Source organism: Paralichthys olivaceus, chromosome 19, assembly GCF_024713975.1.
Source record: "Paralichthys olivaceus isolate ysfri-2021 chromosome 19, ASM2471397v2, whole genome shotgun sequence".
Taxonomy (NCBI): domain Eukaryota; kingdom Metazoa; phylum Chordata; class Actinopteri; order Pleuronectiformes; family Paralichthyidae; genus Paralichthys; species Paralichthys olivaceus.
The window spans coordinates 6,740,227-6,767,195 of record NC_091111.1 but is presented as its reverse complement, the minus strand read 5'-3'; the positions used below and the strand labels follow the sequence as shown (position 1 = coordinate 6,767,195).

Below are 26,969 nucleotides of genomic sequence, written 5' to 3'. Positions count from 1 at the left end.
TTAAAATAATCATACATGAGCAGAACAGACTGAGATTATATATATATATATATATATATATATATATATACAGTATATATGGTCTGGGAGGTCATGAGGCCCTGATGGGGGGGGTCACAACATGATTGCCATAAATTAGATACACCTCCTGTGATATTATATCTATATTTATACATACATCTATATATATTTATACACCATATAATATACTGCGGTTTAGTTTACATAAGGTGAATTAATTTTGTATACCATACGTGATTATATACTTATAACAGTCTATATATGGATATATACATTTCCCCAAATACAGTTTACATCCTCATGAAATCATTCTGTGCCACTTTCCTCAACTTCATCTCTATACAAATTATTTTTTACGTTGTGATAGTTGATATGTACATATTCTCAGTATTGTTTATTTAACTGGTTTTATTCTTTTCTATTCTCTTATCTAATCCATTCTGACAATCTGCTGCTGTACCAAGTGAATTTCCCCAGAGACGGATCAATGACTCTTCTCTTCTCCTCTCTCATCTCATCTGTTCTCATCCTAAGTCTGTGGCACCTTTACTTTTTTGGTCAGGGGTTGAAAAGTTCGGGGCGCTCTGGTCTCATTTATGATTAGAATCAGAAGAAAAAGGAAGAGGGATTATATGATACTATAAGATGTGCATAAAAAAGTCTCTGCTGAAACACATTCAGCAGTGAAGAAACGCAAACATCACCTCAGGCTGAACCGGGTGTGTGTGTGTGTGTGTGTGTGTGTGTGTGTGTGTGTGTGTGTGTGTGTGTGTGTGTGTGTGTGTGTCTCCTGGGTACAATATCTAAGGTAAGCAGCAGCTGAGTTTGACTTGTTCTTGCTGAGGGGCACCGAGGCCTCACACGGCAGTATTTCTCAAACTATGGGTCTGGCCTTTAATTGGATCACAGGTCTGTTTCTGGTGGGTCCTCACACGTCAAACGCTCTGGTTTGTTTTAATCAGCTTGGCTCTCAAAGCGAGACTCAATTAACACAATTTATGCCCGAGCTGAAAAGGTTTAGTAAACCTGGCTATAAAAGTGTGCCGAGTGTGAGCCCTGTCAGCCTATACACAGACTCCCCGTGCTGCGGTGGCCGAGCCAAGGCCAGCGACTGCTAGCTCCACTGGGAGTGTAATAACAGATTAATGTGGCTTGCCAGACCCCGTGACCAGACGTGTTTGACGTTAATGCTCCACTGTATATTATCCAGCTCGCAGAAATGTTGGATGTGAGCGATGGGATCCAAGGACAGGGATGTTTAGGTACTAATTACCAAACAGCAAGGCACAAGTCTCGCTCCATATTTCCTTACTCCTGTGGAAACACTAGGCAGGCTCCATTTATTTTCTTTGACTGTTGTTTCTGGCAAGGCCGCGTCTCAGTAAACACCGCTCGCCCACCATTGTAAATCCGACAGGCGCAGATCTTTCAAGTTAGACTCCTTTGAGGAAAAATGGAGACAGATCGGATGGCGGTGCTCGGGTTTTCCGTCTTAATGAGAGAGTGGAGAAGAGGGATGGCGTTTGATCCCTGGCATGGAAGCCTCTATTTAAGCCTGTCAACGGTCATCACTCTAACTCTCTCTCCTTCCCTCTCCCTCGCTCTCTGTCATGGATGGAGAAACAGACCTGCACCACTGGATTTGATCAACTCAAGTCAGAGACACTTAACCCTTTTTCAGGACTTCCAGGCCTCGGTAGCACCTCCGCTATCGTCGAGACGCGACGCTCACCCCTCCGTCCCTCCCTTCTTGACGGCCTATAAGTATCAGTGTTGATTGATCACCTCGCTGGAAAAGAAAAGAAAAGGCAGAAGCAGATCTGTGAAAATATTATTTTATTTGTGGAGCTTCGCAATGAGCAAGCCCCTCAGTCATCATGCTCCAATTTCATTTCATATGTTTGTCCAAACCACACAAGAGCCTTATGGTTCTTCAAGGAAGTCTCGCTGTAGTTGCAGCCTGACACCACGCCAAAGACGATAAGCCCCCCGAAAAACAAATTTCCATCCTCCTCTGACAATCCGTCCTGCTCCTAATGAAACTTTTGAACTTGAACTTTTCGGCTGTGGAAGTTGATGGACTCCCTACGAGCAGAGGAAACGTGTCTGTGTGATGAAGAGCTGGAGGGCAGGGCTCCTGACCACGGTGGACCTGGCCTGGAAGATGCTTTTCATCGCGGCGCTAATGGCTCTCTTGCTAATCAGGCCTGATTGGGGCTGCTGAATAAATACACTCTCCATTCATAATGTCGTCTGTAACTGGAGACGAAATCAATACCTAAGACCCAACACTAACAGCTGGAGGCAAAACCAAACCTCTCAGCTCCGGCTGCAATACAGGTTTTTATTTTTCAGAATGAGTCCATCAGTGACGTTGGCGTGGACTTTTGATACTTCCAAATAAAGGCACATAGTTGACGATTTTTCATATCTTATGAAGATCAGGTTAAAAATATTACAATTTAATCAAACAGATTTGTGCAAGGAATTCGGAAACAAGCTTTGTTTTTAGTTACAGACGCTCTCATCGGCTAATTCTTCTTCGATTGCATCAAGCATTTTTCTTTAGCAAGAAAATTTTCAATAAAAATGTTGCTGTTTTTCTGGATTAACAAGATATCTTACCTCAAAAGATAGACAGCGTTCAAGAAAACTTATGGAACTTGAAATCATGCGGCTCCATTTTTTTCTTCTTACAAATGAAAATGATCTCCTTAATTCAGAAAAACAGATCAGATTGGGGGTTTTTCCTCAAATTAATTCTATAATCAATCCTTCTTAAAAACCATCCTCTTGGAAGCAAGAGTGAATTTATGAATAATGCATACACACCCACACTGATGTGTGAAGGTCAGAGAGAATCATAATCATAATCAGTCAGGGCTTCAATCATAACGTTAATTTGAAAGGCGCGTACACAGGAGGCAGAACGTGACAATGCAAACTGAATAGTCTTCTGTGGGCTTAGGAATAAATAAAGCTAGCGACCCTGACATCAGCAGCTAGAAAAACGTTTGGCCGCGTGGACCGGTGGTGGAGTACGTATGAAAGAGAGACTTGTGTTATGAGAAATGAACGCAGACAGACATGATCACGTTATGTCAGAAGTTTCACGGCAGCAAAATCTCAATCCAGTTTGAAAGCTTGTGATTTGAGGTCGTCGATTTATATTCTGCTCCACTTCTGATTTGTAGCGTCTGTTTCTGCATTTGCATCCATCACATCTGGAGCTGCAAAAGACATCTGTAACATCTGTTCACCATCACAGTCAGAAATCACAGCTTCTTAGATAAATGTCGCTGAAGTAAAGGACAGTCACGTGTATTTGAAAGTAGTATTGTTTTGTGTTGTGCTTGTTTGTTTCACTCGAGCTTGATTGGCGAGTTACTTGGCCAGCCTCCTCGCCACGTCTTTGTAGGCCGTCTCGATTTCAGCGTCAGCAGCGCAGGTGTTGGTGAACTCGTCGTGCGTGTAGGCGTTCTTCAGATACCGCCACACGCCCGTCAGGTCTGAGGGGATGTCGTAGTTGCGGTACTTCTTAGCGACGACCTGTAGCGGGAAAAAGAAGCTGTAACTATAACATGAACCTGAATGAAAAACTTTAATTTTAAAATCCACCCTTTCAGGTGGGAGTCCACCTGTAGAATCAATTTGTCATTTCCATTTATCTGCTTTCTGTCAACCGGCCTCATTTCCTGCTCTGTCAGGTAATAAATGTAGGAATAAATGAGTTTAAACAACCTCCTGGGTGTTTTCTGTGAAAGTGAGTGAGCACTAACAGCATGAGGACTTCTTTCAGAGGACCGGGGGAAATGTCAGAGGAGAATAATGCTCTGAGTCGCTGCACTTTTTCAAATGCATTCACATTTTCTCTGTGTCTTGTTTTCCCTTCCCTTGTTTTCTTGTCTGTCCCTCCCCCATCTCTGAGTGTGGGCTGCTACAGGTCGTGCTCGATCCCGCCTCCTCCTCACCTGATCACACCTATTGTTAATCATCATGCAAAAGACCCTCCATATTGAAGCCTGCCCCTGGTAATTGTCTGTTTCACCCAGTGGTAAAGACTTAGATGCCTGTTCCTGCCTTTTTGTCTTGCTGCTGTCGTGAGTCTGGTTTCTGTCCTATTCCTAAAAACTATTGGATTCATCTGATGCACATTCTAATATTCATTAAATCTCTGTTAAACTTTCACTGCACCTCTGTGTCGAGGTTAGCGTCTGGGTCCAGTTCTTGTGTTAAACTTAACGATGCTAAGATGCTAATGTGTAGCAGGTATAATCTTCAACGATGTGCACCATCTCTGATTAGTGTTAGTTAATATTTGCTAAAGGGGACAATGTACAGCTGAGGCTGATGTTGAACGTCAATATGATCTATCAGAGCTAGTGGCAATCAGTGGCAAGATGTAGCAAAGTACATTTACTTTGTACTCAAAGTATATTTATTTTCAGATTCTTTTCACATTTACTCCACAACATAATATCTGTGCCTTCTCCAATCAGAGTGGACAGGTAACATTAGACCCTGCCTCCTGTAGCAGCAGCACTCACTGGTGAACACCTGACATGTAAATTGAACTTTTGACCTTTGGAACAACAAAACATAATTTTAAAAGAATGGATTTCACCTTCTATTGTTTGTCTTTGTAACACTGTGTTTACCTTGACTATGTGCAGTTTAGGCAGCAGGTTGCAGTCTGCCAGGGTGAGCTCGTTCCCGTCCAGGAAGCATCGGCTGGAGCCCTTCTCCTCCTCCATGCTGTCTGCATCGATCTCATCTGGCAGGGGGCTGTTCAGGTAGTCGTCCAGCTTCTTCAGGGCCCTGGTCAAACCCTTCTCTAGAACTAATCACACACACAAACGCACAGGAATAAATAGAGTGACATAACCTGTGTGGTGATAACCTCACTAGGTGGCAGCAAAGCAAACGCTCTGAGTTACAAACACTGGACTCTGCTACAGCCTAGTGGAGGAATGAAATAATGGCTGTCAGATGTATTTTTTCCATCTTGTTCTGAGTGTAAAAGAAACAGTGAGCAGCCCACCAGCATTGGCCTCCAGTTTGGTGTTCTTGATGTAGGCTGAGAACTTGGCGAAGATGTCATTTCCAGCTGTGTTGGACTCCCTCTGCTTGGCGGCCAGTTTGGGATACCTGAGCAGACAGGGGGGGGGGGGGGGTCGTAGACGCAGTCAGGACAGAACCATCTGGAGAGCATTAACACCTGGGCCGGAGCTCAGCTCAGACTAAAAACGTGTTACACACTCAAAACCATGTTGGCCGCCCGCCTCCTTGAGCTTTCTCACAGTAAGGTCCATTTATAATGTAAAAAACTTTACAGGCCATAAAGAGAGATTTAGTTAATCTGATGTTTCGCTCTCACACACTAACTTTTAAAAAAACATTTGCAATAACAAAACACAAGAAATAAAATATGTCTTGCTTTTGCTGAAATTACACAAAATATGTTGTCAATGAGGCAAATACATTTGGATTTGTTGCATTTTGTTTTTTCAAGAATTGAATGTTCAAATGTACCTGAGACACACACACACACACACACACAGTCATCCAGCAAAGATTTACAACAGCCATAAACAGCAAACAGTTGTATCAGTTAACATCAGTCGTCATCAAATGCAGCTCTGTTTTACTAGGCCAAAATGTTTCCTGTCCTTTCAACAGTGCTGCTGTAGTGAAATAAATCTAGCTCATAGTGTGTGTGTGTGTGTGTGTGTGTGTGTGTGTGTGTGTGTGTGTGTGTGTGTGTGTGTGTGTGTGTGTGTGTGTTAGTCTGTAATATAATCTTGATACTGTAAACTACATGTCGTAAAACCTTCCAGCAGAATTACTTTGGAGGACTGAGCATTTCCTCCAGAAACTCCTCGATCTTGTTGATATCGGTTTTGACTTCTCCGTTGTAGGTCAGGAAGGGAGGGTGCGTCCCCGGGGCCAGGTTGTGCAGATCCGCCGGCTTCCTGCGGAGCACACATTGGAGGGAAGTGCTACGTCAAGAGGAAGCTGTATAGGTGTGCTAACAGGTTGGGAGTTTCTTGCGTCTCTGTGTGTAACTGACCTCTTGAGGTCGACGGTAGTGACGTTGAACACGACTCCTTTGAGCCAGAGGATCATGAAGAGGCGCTGGGAGAAGGGACAGTTTCCGATGCTCTCTCCATCACTACCGGCCTGCACATGAACACAACATGACAATATAAGTCAGGGCAAGGAAATAGGACACATGTGATGTATACATGCAAACACACACACAGAGCAGGTGCATGGCTCAGGATAATGTGATCACAGCAGAAACAGCTATGGGATGGAAAATAACCAATTAGACAATTCTGACACAGTTTCAATAAAACTTTATCTTAAGTATTTGTATTTGTAGTACGTCATTGTCTCAAAATGAAACCTTGTGACGCTCCCAAGGTTACAACCTTCCTGCTAATAATTAAATATATATTTGTATAGGTGATTGTTATCTTGACTGTTCTATTGTTATCTTGTTATTTGATTAGTGAGGTTGTTGGGAGACGTGTCAGAGGTTGTATAAATGTAACACCTAAACACCACATCAGCTTTCAATGAGGACGAAGGAGTCAAACCAAAACTACACTCTTACAATCTTCCCACGCACTGACCCTGTATACAGAGACCTACCAAATGTTGCAATTTATAAACACTCATTAACTAGTAAATGTGCTGCATACAGAATGTCACTCCAATGATGAGGGATCATAGAAGGAAATATAATTTCAAAAACCACATGCACACACTACATTAAAGGGATAGTTCACCCAAAAGTTATATTCACTCATTATCTACTACCACTATGCCAATGGAGGGGTGGGTGAGATGTTTGAGTCCACAAAACACTTTTGGAGTTAAGCCCCAACATTCAAATTCCAAAGGCCTTCAATTTAGGTCATCCCTCAGTATAAGTAAATGTTTGTGCCAGATGTGAAAGATTCCTTGATGGCATTGCAGAGATATGACCTTCACTAGCCGACCTAGAGCTTTGACCTTTGACCACAAAAATGGAATCAGTGAGTATTTTTGAGTAAGTGAATATTTCTACCAAATTTGAGGAAATTCAGTCGGTATGGGAATAGGACAGACAGACAGACAACCCGAAAACTTCCTACTAACTACTTTGAATGAATTCATCAAGTTCTCTGGCATTTTAAATTTTAACCATCAACTGAAGAAATAAAGAATTAAGAGTTGTGTTTTCTCTTCAGACAGTTACTGCTAATAGAATCACTTCCTCTCCACCAAACAGTTTCTTCCACACATAGTGATATTGTGTATAGATGCTCAGCAGAGCACCAACACTGACATCTGATCCACTGGCACAGCTGAATTATACATAGCCATTCCGTCAGCTGGTTCACTGGCCACTGGGCCACAGAGCGCAGGGTCAGAGCTGTCGGCCTGCACACACAGCATGTGTCAGAGTGAGAGCACTGACCTCGAGGTCAGCGAGGGGAGCAGGGATTCAATAAATGGAGTTATTCTTCCCTCACTTCATGCATTCATGATTTGGAAATGAAACCCTCTTTAGCCAATGAGTTTCATTATGTGCAATTGAATTATTAATCATTGAGGTAGATGGCATTAAAGTACAAGATCACAAGCACCAGTGGTCACTTGACAAGCTCCGAGCAAACACCAGAAAATACAGAGCTGCCAGTCTGAAAGTAGCTGAGCCGACTGTATGCACACCATTGATGCTCCCACTGCTGTCAGGCTGCCCGCCGTGCATGTGATGTATCTGTCTGTGCATTGTTATGGCTGCGCTCAGCAGCACGGCCGAAACACAATACACAACCGCTGATAATAGCCAATCAACATCTAGAACATGGAGGACAAAAGCGGTCTCACACACACACAAACACACACACACACACACACACAAACAAACCCACACACACACTGGGCTCTGCAGGCACCAATAACGTGAGTGACTGGAGCCACTGAGTGATGTGTCACTTCATATGATCCGTCACATACATATTCATGTAAATCATACTTTAACTGGAGTTTCCTTGTGCTTAGTCTGTCACACATGTTAACTAGAAAGAGAGAGTGCATTCCTCCTCCAAGACCCAACATGCCCCTTATGAAACCACATTTAAAGTAACTGGATCACCACCTAATTGCACAAACTCATAAACCTCATAAACATGCTGATTTCTTTCATCAAGACCCATGAATTATTCTCTGAGAAATCCAATAAAGTTTTGAAAAACATCCTGTCTCACAATGTTAAAGAAAGTGAAAAGAAATTCCTGGATCCGTCCCCTGATCCATATCCAGACCAAAATTGAATGGGTTCTTATTTGGGTCGCACTCATTCACAAACTTTCATGGAAACCCATTGAGTAGTTTTTGTGAGTCCTGCTAACTTACAAATAAAGAATGGCAGATGAAAACATAACCTCCCTGGTGGAGGTAATGACAGTTATTGTCTTTCTACCAAGTCAGTGTAAACTAAACCAATGTTCATGAATATTATTTTTTGGTTATTAATTAAATAATGCAATAAATGGCAACACACATTCCTAAATTCACACTGTTCCAATAAGAGATCAGAATAATAATTTGAGTAAATAATATTATATGTTGCAGTTTCAATCACTGTAGTAGTTTTCTTTTATGAGGTAGTTGGCAATAAAGATTTATTGAGAATCATGCTTCCAAAGAGGAGGACTCAAAAGAATAAAAGATACATATCTTCATTTTTACTCTTTTATCAATTGGCAAAACCCCAAACACACTGCATCCTAAATTACCCATAATGCAGCCATTCATTTTTTTGCCAATGGGTGCCCCACAGTGCCCAGTAAACACACAAACATTTCAGACTCAACATCTCAGTATAGAACCTCTCTCTCCTTAAGAAGAGTTCAAATAAGAGGATTAAACTGTGCAGTCAATCATATTGTGTTGTGATGTGTTGAAAAGAGTGTACTGTCTAAATGCAGAGCGGAGCTAAGGGGATAATTGATGTGCAGCTATGCTGGATGGTCGTCAATCCATGTAGGTCACATGTCAGGCGGCAGCATGAGGAGAAAAATAATCTCAGGGATGCAGCTGCCATGGGAACCACTCTGTATAAAAGTTTACACAGAGTCAACAGTGAGTTTCATTAAGAATGACATGTAATAAGAAGATGACAGCTTTGAAACTAAATGTGCGACGGAACACAAGTAACAAAAGGTGAATCTAAAGGCTGATGTCAGTGTGTGTGAACTTTACGTTTCCTAGCTGACTGGTTTCCTGGGAGGTGGATGAGCTAAAGGGAACCTGGACGCCAGCTAATTGGGTCAGTGCATCCAGGCACCAACATCAGCGTTTCCACCTGCTCCACCTCACCTGCCTCAGGTATATTCATCTGCCTCCAACTTTCCTCCCGGGGCCCGATATGTGCATCTAAGAGCAAAACAACACTTGTACATCTGCTGAGTTAGACGCTTCCACGCTGGTACTTCTATCTGTTTCGCTCTAGTTGAGGTGATGATCAAGAGGATTGATCATTACGAAAATAATGAACGTCAGAATATGAAAGAACAGAGTGGCTGACACTTAATCCATTAGAATGAGGTCAACATTACAGTGCAAAAGTCTAACGACCACATCTCAACTGATTTTCTTTTACTTGATCTTACCAACTATCTAAATCATTTTCTAATCTTTCTTTGCTATTTTGCTGTTTGGTCTTCAATCAGCTTTTAATTGTGTTTTGAATGGTACAATATAAATTACGTTTTTTATTATCATTAATGTTGTTGTTGTTTTTGTTATATCCCTTCTTGGACAAAACTTTGACCGGAGTAATGGTAGCACTGTGGTGCATTGAAAACAAATGTTCACCAACTTTACCAACAAATTAATTTTTTGTGCACGCCATCAACACGCAGCTTCAGTATCACTGTCGCAACAATCCCGGGTCAAAATGGAGCACAGTGTGCCGCTGTAACTGAACCTGCACTATTGAGTTACATGAGCTTTCCGCAGCACACACTGATGCTGCAGGTAAAAAAATCTCCTGACACATCGCTTCCATCTGCTATCTAAAACTAAGAATACTGTAAATAACATTTCTGTCTCTGTCTTACCTTGACAAACAGTTCGATATCAGGATCTCTATCTTGATCCTTTGCGGACATGACGTCTAATTCTGGCTGTAACCTTCTTTCTTTAGTATTTGTTTTATCTGCAGTCCTTTGTTTTTCCATGGAGATCTACATCCTCCAGAAAATAGGGAAAAACTCCAGATATCCTCTCTGATGATGAGGGATCCTCTCTTGTGACACCTTTGTTTCTAGTCTCGGTTCAAAATGTCCACCTCTGTCTGGTCGTGTGAAGGTTTTTCCTCCCTGGTGTCTGTCCTGCAGGTGAGGCTGAGAGTCAGTCCAGGTGGCAGATGCAGACCTGAGCTCTGATTTAGACACAGATGCAGAGCAGAGCTGCAGCTCTCACTGACACACAGTGGGAAACAGGTGTCTGTGTGTCGTCTACACCAGGGGGTGGAGCCCCATCGCTCTGTTCCCACCACGGCAACCAAACAACCCATTCACACATATCACTACTCTATCTTTTCCAAACTGCTCACCTCACACTTTTATTTTTCAATAAAAAAACAATTTCGACAACCTAGTCCGACAATTTCTCAACTAGGTTGAGGAAACTTACCCTCGCACATCTTAAACTATCAAGAAGTGTGTGGTCTGTATTTACATGGCCACTCAATGTTTTTTACAGTTCAGTTTGCCATTCTTCCATTTACACACAAATTCATACAGTACATGTATGTGCAGCACTTTCTCTATCACACACATATACTGCCAACACAGCGGTCAGGGGAAACTGAAGACTGGAATCAAAACGCCGACCCTCTGATTAGTGGATGACCCACTCTTACCCCTGAGCCACAGCCTCCCCTAATATATCATACACTATCTTAAAATTGCCTGAGAAACATTAGTGTTGCTTTTGTTTCTGTGGTCGCCTGTCTGTCAGTATGCATGAACAGCAGCGTTCATATTTAATGTATGTTCACACACGAGACAGAACAGCACAGGTTATATTTGATCACCAGTTAGAGACCTGGAGAAGATTCCTATCTGAATTATTGATGCTTGGCTTTGGTTTTAAGGCAGGAATTGGCGTTCGTTTCCAGATGGGGCCTATGTAGGGCAACAAAAATAAAGAGGCAGGTCAGACTGGATTAGTCTTCATCTGGACTTGGTGAGGAAATTGGTTGGCGCTCACTGTGTCAGGTACACCCAAGAAAAAAAGACTCTCACAACCTGTCAATGTGACAGTTAGATGAAAGCACAGAGAAAAAAGCTTTTCAAAGCTGGTTCTATTTATAGAGCAGCCCCCTCTCCTGGCAGACAGAGCAACATGCAGCAGAACCCAGTAACTAGGCCTCTGTGCAGGGAAGAGCTCATTATCAGTGTTAATGAGGGAAATGTAGTGTTTCCAAATGTTTTATTTTAGGTTTGTGTCTCAACAGGCTTTATACTACATCCACAATGAAACAACATTCACTAATGATTCTTTTCAGATTTAGATCTTATACCATTGTACTTCAGCTACTAAATATGGCATCAAAAAACAGGAAACCTCATGTAAAAGAGGTAAAACTACATTTCCTTGCATTTTGAAGATACCACTCACAAGTGTGTCCACACAGCTGACCTCCTGTACACAGCCCCCTGTAAAACTGCAACTCTTTTTGCTCCATACATCATGATTCTACGTGTTACAGCCTCAGGGCCTCTGCCAGAACTTGTGTGTGTTGTTGTGTGTATGTGTGTATGTGTGTATGTGTGTATGTGTGTGTGTGTCCTGTCTTCTGTTGCATTGATGGAGGCCATCAGTGGAGGCAGCTGACCAATACCTCTCAGATAGAATATAAGCGACCAGCTCCTGCCAGTCCTATTAGTTGATAAATATAATATAATCTCTTTGTTTTAGTCAAAGCATCATGTGTCTTTCCTCCTCTGCTGAGGTCTCAGAGCTGGGTCATAGCAGGGTCCTCTCTTCAACCTTAAATGAGACTTGAAAAACTTTTGATGCTCGTTGTTTGGTACCTTTATGAACCTTTAGATTTAATCTTCATTAGAACCATCGTTGTGTTTTTGGAATTGTTGTCATCCTTGTGTTCGGTTTTTAGATTTGTGTCTCAAGTTATTTGTACTTTGAGTTTATCACTACCTGTTTTATTTTGTACTTCATGTTTGGAAACCCTTCACTTCCTGTTTTTGTTGATTACCTTCCTTGCTTTGATTAGTGTCACCTGTGTGTTTCCTTTGTTCTCTGTAAGTTTTTCTCGTCAGTTTTCTGAGAGCGTACCAGCATCTTCCCAGTGTTTATTTATCGGTACCTATAACTACGTTTATCAAATGTGCTGTTTGTGTTTTAGACACATCTGCCTGATCCGACTGCCTACCAGCTCTACAAACTCGTAAGTCTGCTTAAACACTTTAAATCCTCACATTATTAGAGAATAAACCAGATATAAAAACAGAATAAATTATTTGATCTTTTTTTTTTTTTACCCTATACTGACAATACAGAGCTAACTTTCTTGTTGGTGTGTGAAACCTTTTTTGTAAAGCATGTTGCTGCATAGTACATCAAAGTTCTGTGGTGCAATTCCAGATGTTCTGTGAGAGCTGTGGCAATTCTCCCTTTTTAGAGTTTGTGTACCATCAAAACTATATTAAAGCCATGATTTTAATGTTAGAAAATACATTTACCCCCTTCATTCATTCTTTACACGTAGTTTGAGTCTGTTATGTTGTCACTTTATTTCACTGTTTTTCATATTCACTTTGATAATAAGTTATTTTTATTCTTTATACACGTGCTGTAGTTGTGAGTTTTGCACATTGAGTCAGAGCCATTTTTGCAATCCTGACATAACCCAGCAGGATTTGTTGATCAATGATCTTCAGAGGCAGAAATTTGTCACACTGAACAATGCTGCTGTTTCACCTTGGTACCAGTCTTTGTGCTAACCCTTTGCTGACTATTACTTCATAATCACCATACAATCATACAGAGGTAAGAGTGAGATTGTTTTTTCTCTTTTTAAAACCAGTGAATAACATAACCACAGGTGCCTTTGTTCCTGTAAGAATTTCGTAATCCTTAATGACTATAAAAACATCAATGGTTTAGCGCTTCTCTTTTTTGTCCTCTTGAGACAAAAGGAAGCTGAAATCACTGACTTGTCGGGCTAATCATTTACTCGAACATTTTGTACTTTTCCAGAGCATAGGTGGAGTGGAGTGTTAAAACTCTCTTCCTGTAACAATAAACACTTCCCAAATGTGAGTCTCATCAATTTGTGCATTTTTTTGTATGTTTAAACTGACATGAACCATCCGTGACGTCAAACGCATGTATGTGATGTTATGTCCATCCTAACTTTGACCACTTCTTAAAGCTCCAGTGTCTAAGATTTAGGTGAAAGGGAACTATTGGCAGAAATTTAATGTAAAATAATCCTCATGATGTTTTCACCAGTTCGTTTCATCTAAATTGTATGAATTGTAATTTTCTTGATCCCGGAAAAGGCCCTTTATATTTAAATACTTTATATTTACATCGAGGGGACCCTCTCTACAGAGGCCGTCATGTTTTTTACATTAGTCCAGACTGGACAAACTAAACACCTTTTGAGTTTTTATAACAACTGCAGGTTACCACAGGTTCTTTTTCATGTTTGGAAGGAGAGGGTGAGGTGAGGGGTTTGCAGCTGCAATTTCAACACTAGATATCACAAAATTCTACACACTGTACCTTTAGACAGTTTGTTACTGTACAGTGTAAAAACAGGGTTGCCCACTGAGAGAATGTTTGTTATTGATAATGGTGATAACCTGTCCTGTAGTGGCCTGCTTTATCAAAGAGAGCAGTGGAGGAGTCGTATAAACTTTTAGCTCAGATAGATGGTCTCCTAACTGCCCTCCCTGCTTTTATAACACTGCCTGGTCTGGTTTATGGCAAGCGGTGAAGATTAAACTGTTGGGAAATCCACCCACAAATTGGACTCTCTCAGATAGGAAGGCCAGATGTAGGAGTAGAGGACAGCATGCTATGTGGAGTAGGGGCCAAGTATGTTGTCACTACCCTGGTGAATGCCAGTTTTTATCATAATTGTGATATAACAGTGTGAAGATAAGCATATCTGCTGCATGTGCCAGACTTGTCCTTTTTAATGTGCTAACGTGCTCTGGTGAGAGAATAAAGTCCCTGATCCACCAGTCAGATCCACTAACATCTGGGTTTTGTCTGCAATGGGAATGGATCCAATCTGCATTTTCTCCCGTGTGATGTGACTCTGCAGTAGACAGGGTTTTATTCAGTACTAATGGAAACGTGACACCCAGTGAACACGCACATTTGGCAAGACAGCGAAGTGAGAGTGCATCTTAGAGGCAAAGTTCTTTACTATGGATAAGAAGTCAGTAAAAATCTTTAGTCTATTTACCTGCATTTAAAAGAACACCCACGTGAACTTCACAATTTTGTTGTTAAAGCTATGTGAGAATCAGCCGCCACATAAACTTATTGTTTTATTGGTAGTTACTGCCTGGCTTGATTTGTTAAAGCTGGTCGATGATGTATGATACACTGGAGGAATAAAGAGACAGAAGATACTTATTCCTTATTTTTACTGAGAATTTTCAAACTCACAACATTGAACATTCAATATATTGTTGTTGTTGTGATGCATTGAAGGAATCTTCTCAAAAACATAAGCTAAGAGGCCAATACTCTTTCTGGAGTCCAGCCCAGAGTTTTGATCATTTCAAGAAAATCGCTTTCAGGACACATTGTTGCAATTTGTACACATTTTATCTAACCATGTTCTTTTCTGATACCATTCAAAGTTTTAAAGTTCAGCAGGAATTACTGCTGTCGTTTCCTTTGCTGAGCTCCTTGATTCCAGTCCACTGACTCAATCAGCAAAGTGACCCCTGTGTTAGCTGATAGTAAAGCTCGCAGATCAGCTCTATCACAAAAGCAACAAAACACACACAGTCAGATTTGCTCAGCCATGGAGTTCACCCTTGGTTTATATGGCCCCTGAGAAAATTAGTTAATTATTACATCAGGTTGCCACCAGATAAAGTAACTGACAATGGCTGTGACAAACACAGATCACTGCGTCTGACATTTCTTACTGAAATCACTGGTGTTGTCAAAGATATTTCTGAATATACTTCCTTGTGGTTGTATTCATCAGTACCTGGTCACTAAAGTTTACTTTATTCAGCGTAAAAAAGACCTCTACAGCCAGTTAGGCCTCAATAGTAAACCATTGGTTCACTCTGGCAATGATTCATTGATAAATCTCTTGTAGTATTTAGATATGATTTATTTAAAAACTGTTTACCAATTTCCCAGTGAATAATTCTTGGATCTTGATGAAAACAAATCAGGCATATTTAAGGGAATGACATAAGTGTGTAAAAATTGATGCACCTTAATTGAATTATGGGAGAATATTGAGCCTTGGCGGAGGTGTGAACATGTTTTAATGTTTTTTAATATGGCCTTCAAAATGAAACCTGATTTGCATCATGACTGAAATGTTTTTTATTCAATTACAGTTGCACTTCAGATTATTTGATGTGATTATCATATTGTGAACTTGTAGATTAATGTACTGTATAATTTTGCCTATAGTAGTTTTATAAGTGGTAAAAAAACACATTGCTCTGACACTGTTTGATGGTGTTTCTGAACATACGCACCAGTCTTTAGGTGCAATACATGACAGAATCAACTTCAGTTTCAAGCACGTACATGTACAGGAGAAAAGGATGTGAACAGTTTTATTGTCATCTTATCTGCTCATTAGCCTATAATTTAACAATTATAGGCAGCTGCAATAACTAAATCAATTTTCTTTATCTCCAAACACAGAACGTGTCAATTGCCTGATAGTGCCGACTTTTATATAGGCAAACTAAAGACTACACTTTACAGTGTTGGTGCTCCATCAAGAACCAAAACGAGAACAACAAAAAGTTGTTCCGAAGTTTGGATGCCAGCGTCCCGGCTCTCAGTGAGACTATTTTACTGTGAAAGTGAATTAAATTGTGTGTGCAAATATAAGGGAAAAATAGATAGATTACATTACATGAAAGTGTTTAAGACAAATAGACTTTATGTCTGATTTAACTGTAACATGTACATATTTTAAGACCGGATGCTACGTCTGAGTGCTTCTCTATTTAAAGTCAGGTGAGACATTTACGTCTCATTCACAATATCATCGTTTTTAAGACATGACTGATGAAATGCATCAAGATTCACCGTCACACTTCAGAGAAAGGCAAAATGCATTATGGGAACTCTAGTTCCCCCGTTGACACTCAGCTCTTCAGAAAACTCTCAGGATTCAGGGGGTAGTTTTGAAACAGCGTTTAGGTTTTCGAGGGTATTTTTAAGTGCCTTAGGTCTTCATGGGTTAATAAGGTTTGTAATTGTATACATTGGCTTGTTCTATGAATATTTTACTGTATCACAACAAGGCAGGGCCTGAGATCCTCCAACAGGGCCCTGATAACAGCTTCAATACCTCCACTGGGTACTAAAGATGACCTTTGCTATCCGGGCCCAAAACCTTGGAACTCCCAGGCTGGAGATCTCAGCCAGTGTCTTCTTTTAAATCTCTTCTTTAGACTCACTTCTATCATATAGCTAATTTTTAATTGTTGCTATATATCTTTAATTTAAAATCTTATCTTAAGTCTTATCTTGCTTATTATGTTAAAATAGAAATTATGATTCTTGAAATTCTGTTTCATTGTAAAGCACTTTGTAATTTTGTGTAAAATAAAATGATTATATTTGAATTATTATATTACGATTCTGCTCAAGGCCCCCAGATGAAACAGAGCCGGCTGTTGGTTTCTCATTGAGAAGTTTGACCTGGGTCACCACACACTTCACTAACTTGTCTTCTGCGGACCTGTGTGTGTTTCTTACCTTGACGAACAGAGAGATGTCGGGCTGGCTGGGGTCAGGCACTATGGGCTCAGCCGGAGCAGCGCTGCTCTCATCCAGACTGACGCTCTCCAGGGTTTTCAGGCTGTAGTCGACGGACTCCTCCGGCTTGGTGTCAGTGTCGGGGAGGGTGTAGGCCATCACCAACCCGTCCTCAGCGGTATCCTTCTCCTCAGTCTTCAGCTGGGTCGGCGGGTCTTCGCACGGGTCTCCGGGGGAGGTGGAGGAGGCCGAGGAGGAGGACGATGAACGCCTGGATGAGTCGTGCGCCTCGCCGTTCACCTGCTCCACCACAGGCTCCATCGTCACCGCCACCTCCGGCTCCACCACCGCCACCACCACCTCCTCCTCCACCTTGGCCTCATCAGCTCCTTCGTCTTTCCCCTCATCCTCGTCGTCGCTGGATGAAGAGGACGAGCTGCTGCGTCTGTCCCCGTCCCTGATCTCCAAGTATTCCGAGGAGCAGCTCTCTCCCTCCGCAGGGGCGTGGACCTGCACCTCGCTGAGCAGCTGCGCCCTCGCCTCACCTGAGCCCTCAGACTTGGTCTCTGAGTCAGAACTGTCTGCTCCATCCCGACGCTCCTCATGCACATGTCCCCCATCCACTGTGTTCTCCATGGTTGGGTTTGTTTTACTGTTGTTTTCTGTAGAGACCGGAGGTTGAGTGTGGAGGAGCAGAGCTGCAGTGGTGGCACACGGTCCGCCTGCCTCAGACTGACTGAGCGCAGGAGCAAATTCCAGCGATAACTCATAAAAGACCTTTGGTCCTGCGAGTTAACATGTGACCAACGCAAAAACAGAGGCCCGAGTCTTCAAGGACATCTGATCCTGACCTCAGGTAAAGTCTGATTCCTTGTTAGTGCAGCAGAACTTCACTTTATACTTGTATTTTACATGTAATCTTCATTATGCCAGTGTAACAAACTTACACAATAAAATATTGAGCTATTTCACTTGTGAGTTTGCCCAACTTTTAATTTCAAGTTTTGGAAAGTTAGTTTCTTGTTTTGTAGAAAAAAAAATACAAACTACAGATTTCAAGTCATCAGGACGAATGGTCACTTTTGTTGAAATAATAAATGAGCTTGATTTGTTGATCCAATTTATATTTTTACTTTGAGACCAAAAAGTTCATATTTAATTGACAACAAAATTATTAGGAGAAACAAAGATGAGTTGTTTCTTTTCTTTTAGCTGAAATGACGTGAACAACTGCTTATTTAGTGGCTCTTCACTGAGCTATGAAGTAGCGCCCTCTAATGTGCACACATGGTGGATAAATGATGAAGCCGACCTTGCACGTATTTGTGGATTCTTTCTGATTTGCTTTCTTATTACCTCAGCAAATTAGATTATGATTTACCCCTGTTTGTTATTTAGTTTTTTGTCAGCAGGATTATGCAAAAACTAATCTTGGAGCCTATCTGCTGTCATCTGAGGACAAAATAGCCTTTGGGGGCCACAACCAATATTTTGGGGCATTGTTTTCCCAGGGAATACATAGATCTTAATCAAGTAAATCTGACATATTTAGGGGACTGATATCTATGATATGATTGTGTGGTGTGGACCCAATTTAAATGTGGTCATAGGGAGGCAAGCTTTAATTAGATGTTTGTTTTTATGAATTATTGTGCAGCAAAGATCCAACTGCCTCATACAGACAGATACACATGCATGAAATAAAGAAAAATGCAATACATTCAGTTTCTCATTAGTCCCTTTATTTTCAGAAGACTCTTTAATTGCATCAACATGGCAAAGATAGTTCATTTGTAAATCATATTAAATATCGACATTTCAAATCCAAGGTAAAATTACAACTGATATAAACTTGATCTAATATTTAATCTTTTCTAACCATTTCAAATGAATTATTTAAATAAAGTATGGATATATTTCATTTCTCTGTAGGGGACAAATCATCAGACAACACTCCTCTGTCATAAAACAACATTATCAGAAAATTAATATTTTCCATATAAATGCTTTCAATTGATTTAAATTTTGTAAAAAGTAATTTCTCACAGTGATGTCTGTCATTTTTTTGGGCACAGGTATTAGTCAATGCATCTAAAAGCATGAGAAGAAAATCGAACAAATTCTTTCCTAAAATAGACCTAAACAGACTTAACTGACAGATTTGGATTCTACTCAACTTTCTATGCTTACATTAATCAAAGCTTTTTGGCAATAGGCTCCTAATTTTTTTTAATTGTTTGAAATAGCGACTACGAACAAGGAGTGCAAAATGTACATGAGCTAAAAAAAAAAAAAAAAAGCATCCGACCGCTGCCCCTTCGCTGTGTTTCAGTTCTGTCCTGTAGTGCAAATCAGGGGCCGAAATAAGTCTTCTCAACCAAGCAACAACGAAACCCTTAATATCCCAATGACAAAATACTGACCGATAGCAATTGCACTTCACATTTCACCAACAAATGGCAATGGTTATGACAGTAGACACGTGAGGATGAGCACACAGTTGTCTATACAGAAAAATATCTTCCAAACAAAAACGCTACACACAAAGGATTACACACATGAAGAGAGATGTTCTCCGTTTAAGTTAAAAGGCAAATGGTAGCTGACTACTAAAAGAGCAAGGTCGTGACATGGTCGGCTCGTGGAATGGCCTACGCGTGTGAGCAGTAGCCTGGCACATTGGTCGAGCCTTCACTGGAACATGTACATCCAGCTAACATTCAAAAGTAACACTGAGCCCAGCCAATCGCATGAGACGAGTTGAGTTTTTAATACTTCAGCTTAATCACAGCATTTATAATAACATAGTGGCTTCTAATTCAGCACAAGTGGAGGAATTGGTGGGAAAAACTCTGACAAGGCGTTGAATCCCCTAATCCTGTGTTCACGAAGCACATTGTTCCTCAATGTGATTAAATGAGTCAACTCAAACTCGTCCTGAGCGAGCAGGTGACCAAACCAGGCACTGGTCAGGCTCAGGTAGTGCAGCGAGGAGTCCTCCTCTCTTTTCCCGAGGAGAACGGGCGAATATTCGTGGGTTGTGTTAACTCACGTAAACACAACAGCCAAACCTGCGTGAGTAACACAACGTGAAAGTTTCTTCTAGTTTGATGTGAATGCACCAGTAGAATATACGACAACACAAATTTGAAATCATCAAATATACTATATTGACTGCCGGCCATATCACTGCTACTACTTGCTATTATGCTTCAGAAGATTAAATAATGGAGCGAACCCCGCGAGCTAGTTCAGGCTGCACTGCTCCAATCATGTGACACACATCATGTGACATACCTCATTCTCCACAATCATCTATTATACACACCCACCTAATTAGGTGGCCTATTTAAGCAGAGAAATTTCCCATTAACCCCTTTGCTCGCACTGCTATTGCAGTATTGCTACCATTTGCTTCGGGGGGGAGGGTTTACAAGTATTTACTCGTCATTCCCATCATATCTGTATAATCATATTGGGGGGAATGATTGAGTCGGAGCCTAGACGCTGAACACAAACCTGTTCTACTGCTGCAATAAACGGTTGAACGTGAGTTGTCTGACTGAACTTTACTAGAGCTGCTGACACGCACTGAAGTTTTCTTGAGATTTTCCAGTGAGAAATGTCAGAGTGAGTTGCTCTGGACTTTTTCCTGCCAGCCCCCAGGTGAAATGTCTGAGCCATGGAGTGAGCCCATGTGAGAAAACAGCAGGAAAATTGTTGGAAAAATCACCATGGGAACGTTTCAAACAAGTGATGCGAAACTGGAAGAATACAAATATCTAAGGATCGAAAAGAGGTGTCGTACACCTAGAACATGGCGACAAAGATGTCAACATGGAAAGATGACAAGATTGCACAGCTCTTGGCCAGAAGGGTCCACGCCTGTGTCGATGTGATGTTAACAGAAACACAGTGATTTCCACGGAGGAATTTCCACATCATGTCGTGCCTCTTGAATATTCTACCCATGCACCACTTATTGTCTGACTACTCCAGAACATCTCCTGTTGTTGTGAATGTGTCTGACCTGAACAATCTCCTTTTTCTTCTGAAAGACAACGAGCTACATTTGACTTTTCTTCACACATTTCCTGCAGCACACAAGAGTGCAACACTATGAATGCCATCAAGGACAGATTGTCTGAAAGTGTGCGCAGTTGTATTATTGCTTCCAATCCTATCCTATCCAAGTCAAGGTTTTTGCCACCAAAGCTTCCTTCTTGCCAGAATCACAGGTTAAAATCCCCACTCAGCTGTTAATTTATTTTTTACTTTGTACGTGACAATGAAAACAATGAGCTATTAGGTAAAATTCACAATCAAAGCAAAGCCACTATAAAGCCCATGTAAAGGTTTATTATTTTGATCCTACACCAGAAGCAAACCCTTCACATCCCCCTCACACTTTGGGCAAAGCTCTGTACATGATTGCAAGGTCACATTCAATTCTCTTGCTCTCCATCTAATAAAGGAGCAGCACAATGGCAAATTACTTGTGTAGAGTAGGCATTTAGGGGATGCTTCTGGGCAGAGCAGACTACCTTGGGGAGCGATACCTCTTCTTTTTACGTCTGCTATCCTTTCTGTCTCCTCGGCTACAGGTGCAAGTCCTCTTGCAGCAAGGGCTGCGACATCTCCCTGCGTCTGTGCTTCAGCGACGGCAGCTGCATGAGCGTCACGTGTACGATGTAGAACATGAGAAAGCCCAACACCATCACCACGCTGATGAAAGACCCCACAACAGGGGCGTAGGAGTGCCCTTCGACCCTGGGAGGGGCGCTGGGCGTGGGGGGAGCCAGCTCCGGGTACAGCAGGTCCCGAACGTTCGACAGGGAGCCGTTGTTCGGAAGAGGGCGCACAGAGAGGATGTGGCACATGAGGGGGTAGAGATCCACGGAGCGCATGGAGGTTTTCATGTAATTCTGGCGAAAGGCTGGACCGCGAGCCACGAACACAGGCTGCATGCTGCGGAGGGTGTTGTCGTAGCCGTGGTTTCCCACTGGAGAGAGACACAAAAAAAAGAATGGAATGCTTTGATTATTATTCCTTCATTCCTAATCTATATGTCTCCAGTTTCCACATACAGAACTTTTTTGTTAACATATTTATGTGATCAGATGTGATGATTCACGACCATCGCTGCTCGGCCGACAGGTTCCTGCTGCATCAATCACACGAGCAGAAGTGAAGATTGAATGAAAACACACAAGCACAGAGAGCTGATGGAGGCTAAGAGTGGCTAACTGCTGCTGCCAACATTTATCAGTGCCATCAGCTCCCTGACAGGATTCACGGTGAGTAAAATCAATACAGTTAATCAGCGATGGCAGCAACCATCCAATCAGGTGCAGTATCTGAGACTTGTCTTTCCTTAAATACTCTGTGTATTCTTTGACCTGTAGTAACGTTGTATAGGAATGCCTCTTATGATTTTTATATATTGTATACATGTAAAAGCAAGGAAGAAGTAGTATATGGGCGTCTGATCGATCTTTGGAGGTAACATAAACGTGACAAATACCGACATAGGCAGTGAAGAAGAATAACGGTGGCTATTAAACGTGGAGGTAAACAATATAGGATTTAAAGTATTCAAAATACTGGCTTTGAAGACCTTAACTCAGGATTTCCATTCATTTGTGAAGAATGCAGCAGAAGAACATTCACAAAAACAGGAATATTTCTGGAACAATCAGTCATGGATGGAGTGTGGGAAGAGCATTCAGGAGGCAGGACGAATAAATTCTGCTGCGGAAATCACTTGTCTTTGCTCGCAGCACATTAACACCAGCGTCGCCAAAAGCTCTCTAATCTTGACTTTCCAATTTGACATCTTAGTCTTTGTCTTCTACATGTATGGCTCCTCTTTTCCTGAGGTATATGTATTCCTCCAGTTTCACATCCGTTTGTGTGTTAGAAGCGTCATCAGCTCGCTGGCTGTGAATTTTCAGGAGATTTTCCTGCTGCATTCTCACATGGGCTCACTCTGACATTTTCTTGAGGGTTCTGGCAGCAAAAGTTTGGGGAAAAGTCTGGAGCAACTTGGACATTACAACCTTACAACCTCTGAAAAATTAATTTCAGAACCAAATGATGACACTTAAACCGCTTTAACACCAAAGGCCTTAAACCCATAAAAAAGGTGATTGACTCCTTTCCCATTGCCAGTAGATGAGTTGGCCTCAATGTGTCATGCTCAACGTCACAAATGCAGCAATAATGGAGGTGTCTGATTTTTTTTTTTACTGTTTTTTATCGGCTCTGGCTCTAAATGGCGGAGTCCACATACAGTATTAATGATTAATGATTAATCATCACAAGCCTTTGGTTAAAAGGAACTTGCCACATTCATAATAGGGATTTGTGTATTTAAACACTGAGTAGAGGCATCACAATAGATTGCGGTAATGCACCCGCCAATAAACCCAACGAAGAAGAAGAAGGCCTCACATAGTTTACACAGACATAGATTGTATGTGTTTGGTGTAACATGATGAAACATGCTCCGATAACTTCATCATAATCACTGTTGCTGAAACAACAGGACGAACATCTCCTGACATGCAGCAGAGCATCACGCTACTCAAATGTAGCTGCACAGTCTCGCAGCACATCGTCAACAAACAGTCAGCAGGTTTTTCTTTCTGCCACAGGGTCATTTTACTGATTAACAACTCTTCTGCTAGAGAGGAAGAACGAAGTGGCGAAATTGGCTGGTGCTCTGCCCACAATACACGGTCTTCAATCTAAAGAGGAAAAATACTTGCTTGATTTGAATTGGATTAAGAGGAAAAGAATAATGGCACAAGAAAGAACATCCACACCCACTCGCACATTCCTGCTGCTTCCAAGGAAACACAAATGTGGCTTTCTTTCTTAATCACAGCTGGGAAAACATGAGGTTCAGTGAGTGCTCCTATTAATAGGAGCTGAAAAACCGGTTTGATGTTTAAAGCAGAATATTGTTTCAACACAGAGTTATAGGGCTTGTAAACATACACATGAAGGACCCGGTCCTGTTCTGCAGGATGGTCCAGCCCTCCTTGGCCTCCAGGATGATGGGCATGATCCTGCTGTTGTGCTGGTAATGGAAGCGCGTGGGAATCTCTTCCTTCTTGTACACTGCCATGTTTGGGTTGGCGTCCACCAGCTTGTCATACACCTCGTCTAGTTTCCCTGGAAGAGAAGCAAATATACAAAAATTAGATATCTGGATGAGTGGACACCAAAAAATAAATTCAACTAATCTAAGTTTAGCTAAAGAAACGATCCGAGATTAAAAGGAAATGTACATATATATATAACTTAATGACTATTAAATAATTACATTTGCTATTACAACCTATTCAATACCTTTTCTTTTGCTCTTAAACAATGAGTGATCTTTTCAATCACATACATTTCCTTGACCTTATCTAACAATTGAAGATGATGATCATGATTTGTAATTTAACCTGTTCTCGGTCTTGACTTTAATCTATCATATACAGACATAAGACTGGAGTCCATTTCCTTAAGTGTCACAATTGATTGTTTGAAAGTGATACCTTCGTTGGGCAGTATCCCCACCACCGGACTCTTATCCACCCAGGTGTACAGGTCTCTGCTCACGTACTCATCCAGTTCTATGATGTTATCAGTGAAAAGCTGTGTCATCCCGTGGTCACTGGTCACTATCAGGTTCACTTTCTCAAACAGCCCGGCCTTTTTCAGTTCATTGATGAGGAAGCCGAGTTTCTCATCGATCCCGACGATGACTTCATCCATGAGGGAGTTCTGAGGCCCCAAAGTGTGCCCGCTTTCGTCTGGCTCCTCCCAGTAAAGGACTCCAAAATCCACTGCGTCCTCATTAGGCGCAGATAACCACCCAATGATCCGCTCCACTCTGGTTTCAAAGGAGACGGAGGCGTTGTACTGGAGGAACTGAGAGGGGAACATGCCGTGGATCTTCACATCAGACCCTGGCCACATCGCCGCCCCGCTCCGCCCTCCGGCTTTCTGGATGGTTACCCAGAGGGGCACCGCCTCCTCCCACCACCGTGAATCATAAATACTGTCTGTCTCCATGGAGAAGGAGCGGTTGAGGACGGGGTCGTACATCTCGTTGGCCACAATGCCGTGCGTCTCTGTATACAGACCGGTCACCAGGCTGTAGTGGTTGGGGAAGGTCTTGGTGATGTAGGTGTTCTCCACCCGCTCCACCATCACGCCCTCCTTCATGATGTTGTGGAAGTTGGGCGTCGGGACCCGGTCGACGTAGTCCCAGCGAAAGCCGTCAAAGGACACGAGCAGCAGCTTGGGCCGGTCCCTCGCACGGTGGCCCCTGCTCCCATGCTGGTTCAGGCTATGGAGGGAGACCAGAGGCAGCAGCAGAAGCAGCAGGGCCCACAGGCAGAGCAGAGGACTGCTGCCTCCTCGCAGCAAGCAGCCCAGCATAGTGCAGTGTGTGGAGGCACAACCTGAAAGTACACAGAAATACTGGTTATTACAAAGCAATCAACATCACATTTCTTAATTTACACAAACTTAAGGTTGCTTATAAGGATGCTATGAGATTATTACTTAAAGGGATAGTTCACCCAAAAATGAATATTCATTATTATCTACTCACCACTATGCCAATGGAGGGGTGGGTATAGTGTTTGAGACATCAGGCTAAAAACTTGGTGTAAATGACCATTAGCTCTACCCAGACATCATAATACTACAGTGATATTTTATAGAAGCTAATGATCATTTTCATGTTAAATTAATCTGCCAATAAGTTTCCCCATTAATCTTTTGTCTTTAGATTGTTCAGAAAATAACAAAAAGAAAGAAAAATCAAAATACAAAAAATTTAATAATTTCAAAAATATCGATTCAGATAAAGAAAGTGAATTGACAACTATTTTGATAAACATAAGTTATGTACAATAGTGTATATTTCCGGATTCCAGTTTCTCATTACTGCACTTTCACTTGAATAACATTATATTCTTGCACCATTTTGCAAACTGTAAACTGTAAACATGCTTTAATATCAATCGATTAGAAAAACTAATCCACAGATTAATAATGAACACAAACCTTCTTGTGTTGATATGATGAACAAGCAAATAAGAAGTTGGTTCAAAAAAGGCTCCATCACATCACTGTAACCTTTCTTAGCATTGTACTGATATTAGTTAGATATATCCAGCTCCACATTAAGACTGTATCGTTACTAACACAAAGACGTTTGTCTCTGAAGACATCACAGGTCAGAGACCGGGGGGGGGGTACAGGATGCAGTGCACGTATTAGTACACATGAATAGATGTCTGATCATAGTCTGACACATGGATGTGGGAACAGGCTTTTGTGCTGCAGCGCTAACAGCGACAACCCGCAGCTCTGCAACAATGACACACACACACACACACGCACACAGCAGCAAGTGCATGTCGCCTGTGTGCAGCGTTTGACTTTGATGCAGGGGAGAAATAAACAAATGCACAAATGCAAATGGTGTCAACAAGCTCACCTCGTTATCTGATCCTGCAGCGGCTCGCCTCGCTCCTCCCTGCGCGCACCGATAAACAGCCCCGGCCCCTGCTGACCTCCTGAGTGGCTGCAAAGCCTTTTCAATAAAAACGTCTTATTTGCTTTGAGTAAAAACAACCTGAGCACACGTGAAAAACAACAGGCCGTCCTGTAAGAGCATGCTCCGGCTGCTGGAGAGCTGCATCACCCAACATACACCGCGATCGACAAGTGCGTGGGTCCCTATGACGTAATGTAGGGTGAGGAAGAGGGGAGGGAGGGGACAGGGGAGGAGGAAAAGGAGGCCTTTATAAATAAATAAAAATATTTATAGTAAAAATGCATTTACTTTTAGTGTCAGATGAATAGAATGACGATAATGATAAAAAAATAATAGTATTAATAATAATGGTTAATTCTGG

General features: G+C 41.8%; 2 protein-coding genes across 3 annotated transcripts; both read right to left on the bottom strand.

The window, feature by feature from the left end:
- Window positions 1-1,842: 1,842 nt before the first annotated feature.
- On the bottom strand, window positions 1,843-18,656 carry clic5b (chloride intracellular channel 5b). Of its 2 annotated transcripts, none has more exons than XM_020091903.2 (6): window positions 17,041-18,656; window positions 6,092-6,201; window positions 5,868-5,993; window positions 5,063-5,169; window positions 4,680-4,861; window positions 1,843-3,570 (listed from the first exon to the last, which is right to left on the bottom strand). In XM_020091903.2, the coding sequence occupies exons 1-6, from the start codon at window positions 17,674-17,676 to the stop codon at window positions 3,406-3,408; spliced, it is 1,326 nt and encodes a 441-aa protein (XP_019947462.2). In that variant the 5' UTR covers window positions 17,677-18,656; the 3' UTR covers window positions 1,843-3,405. The 2 variants fall into 2 exon arrangements, with proteins under 2 accessions (XP_019947462.2, XP_069370688.1); XM_069514587.1 differs by lacking the exon at window positions 17,041-18,656 and adding an exon at window positions 10,140-10,502.
- Window positions 18,657-18,760: 104 nt separating this feature from the next.
- On the bottom strand, window positions 18,761-26,807 carry enpp5 (ectonucleotide pyrophosphatase/phosphodiesterase 5). The gene is made up of 4 exons (XM_069514586.1): window positions 26,549-26,807; window positions 24,591-25,502; window positions 24,043-24,219; window positions 18,761-22,042 (listed from the first exon to the last, which is right to left on the bottom strand). Exons 2-4 carry the CDS (start codon window positions 25,477-25,479, stop codon window positions 21,639-21,641), a joined length of 1,470 nt encoding a protein of 489 aa, XP_069370687.1. The 5' UTR covers window positions 25,480-25,502; window positions 26,549-26,807; the 3' UTR covers window positions 18,761-21,638.
- Between the last annotated feature and the right edge of the window lie 162 nt (window positions 26,808-26,969).

What these genes read in the sequence shown, in the direction of transcription:
- clic5b (XM_020091903.2), bottom strand. Translation starts at nt 17,676, where the DNA reads ATGGAGAACACAGTGGATGGGGGACATGTGCATGAGGAGCGTCGGGAT. An exon ending in ACATCTCTCTGTTCGTCAAG is followed by an intron (nt 6,202 to 17,040) that starts GTAAGAAACACA and finishes GTTCATGTGCAG; the next exon opens with GCCGGTAGTGATGGAGAGAG. An exon ending in ACTACCGTCGACCTCAAGAG is followed by an intron (nt 5,994 to 6,091) that starts GTCAGTTACACA and finishes TGTGCTCCGCAG; the next exon opens with GAAGCCGGCGGATCTGCACA.
- enpp5 (XM_069514586.1), bottom strand. Translation starts at nt 25,479, where the DNA reads ATGCTGGGCTGCTTGCTGCGAGGAGGCAGCAGTCCTCTGCTCTGCCTG. An exon ending in GGGGATACTGCCCAACGAAG is followed by an intron (nt 24,220 to 24,590) that starts GTATCACTTTCA and finishes CTTCTCTTCCAG; the next exon opens with GGAAACTAGACGAGGTGTAT. An exon ending in CAGGACCGGGTCCTTCATGT is followed by an intron (nt 22,043 to 24,042) that starts GTATGTTTACAA and finishes GTCTCTCTCCAG; the next exon opens with TGGGAAACCACGGCTACGAC.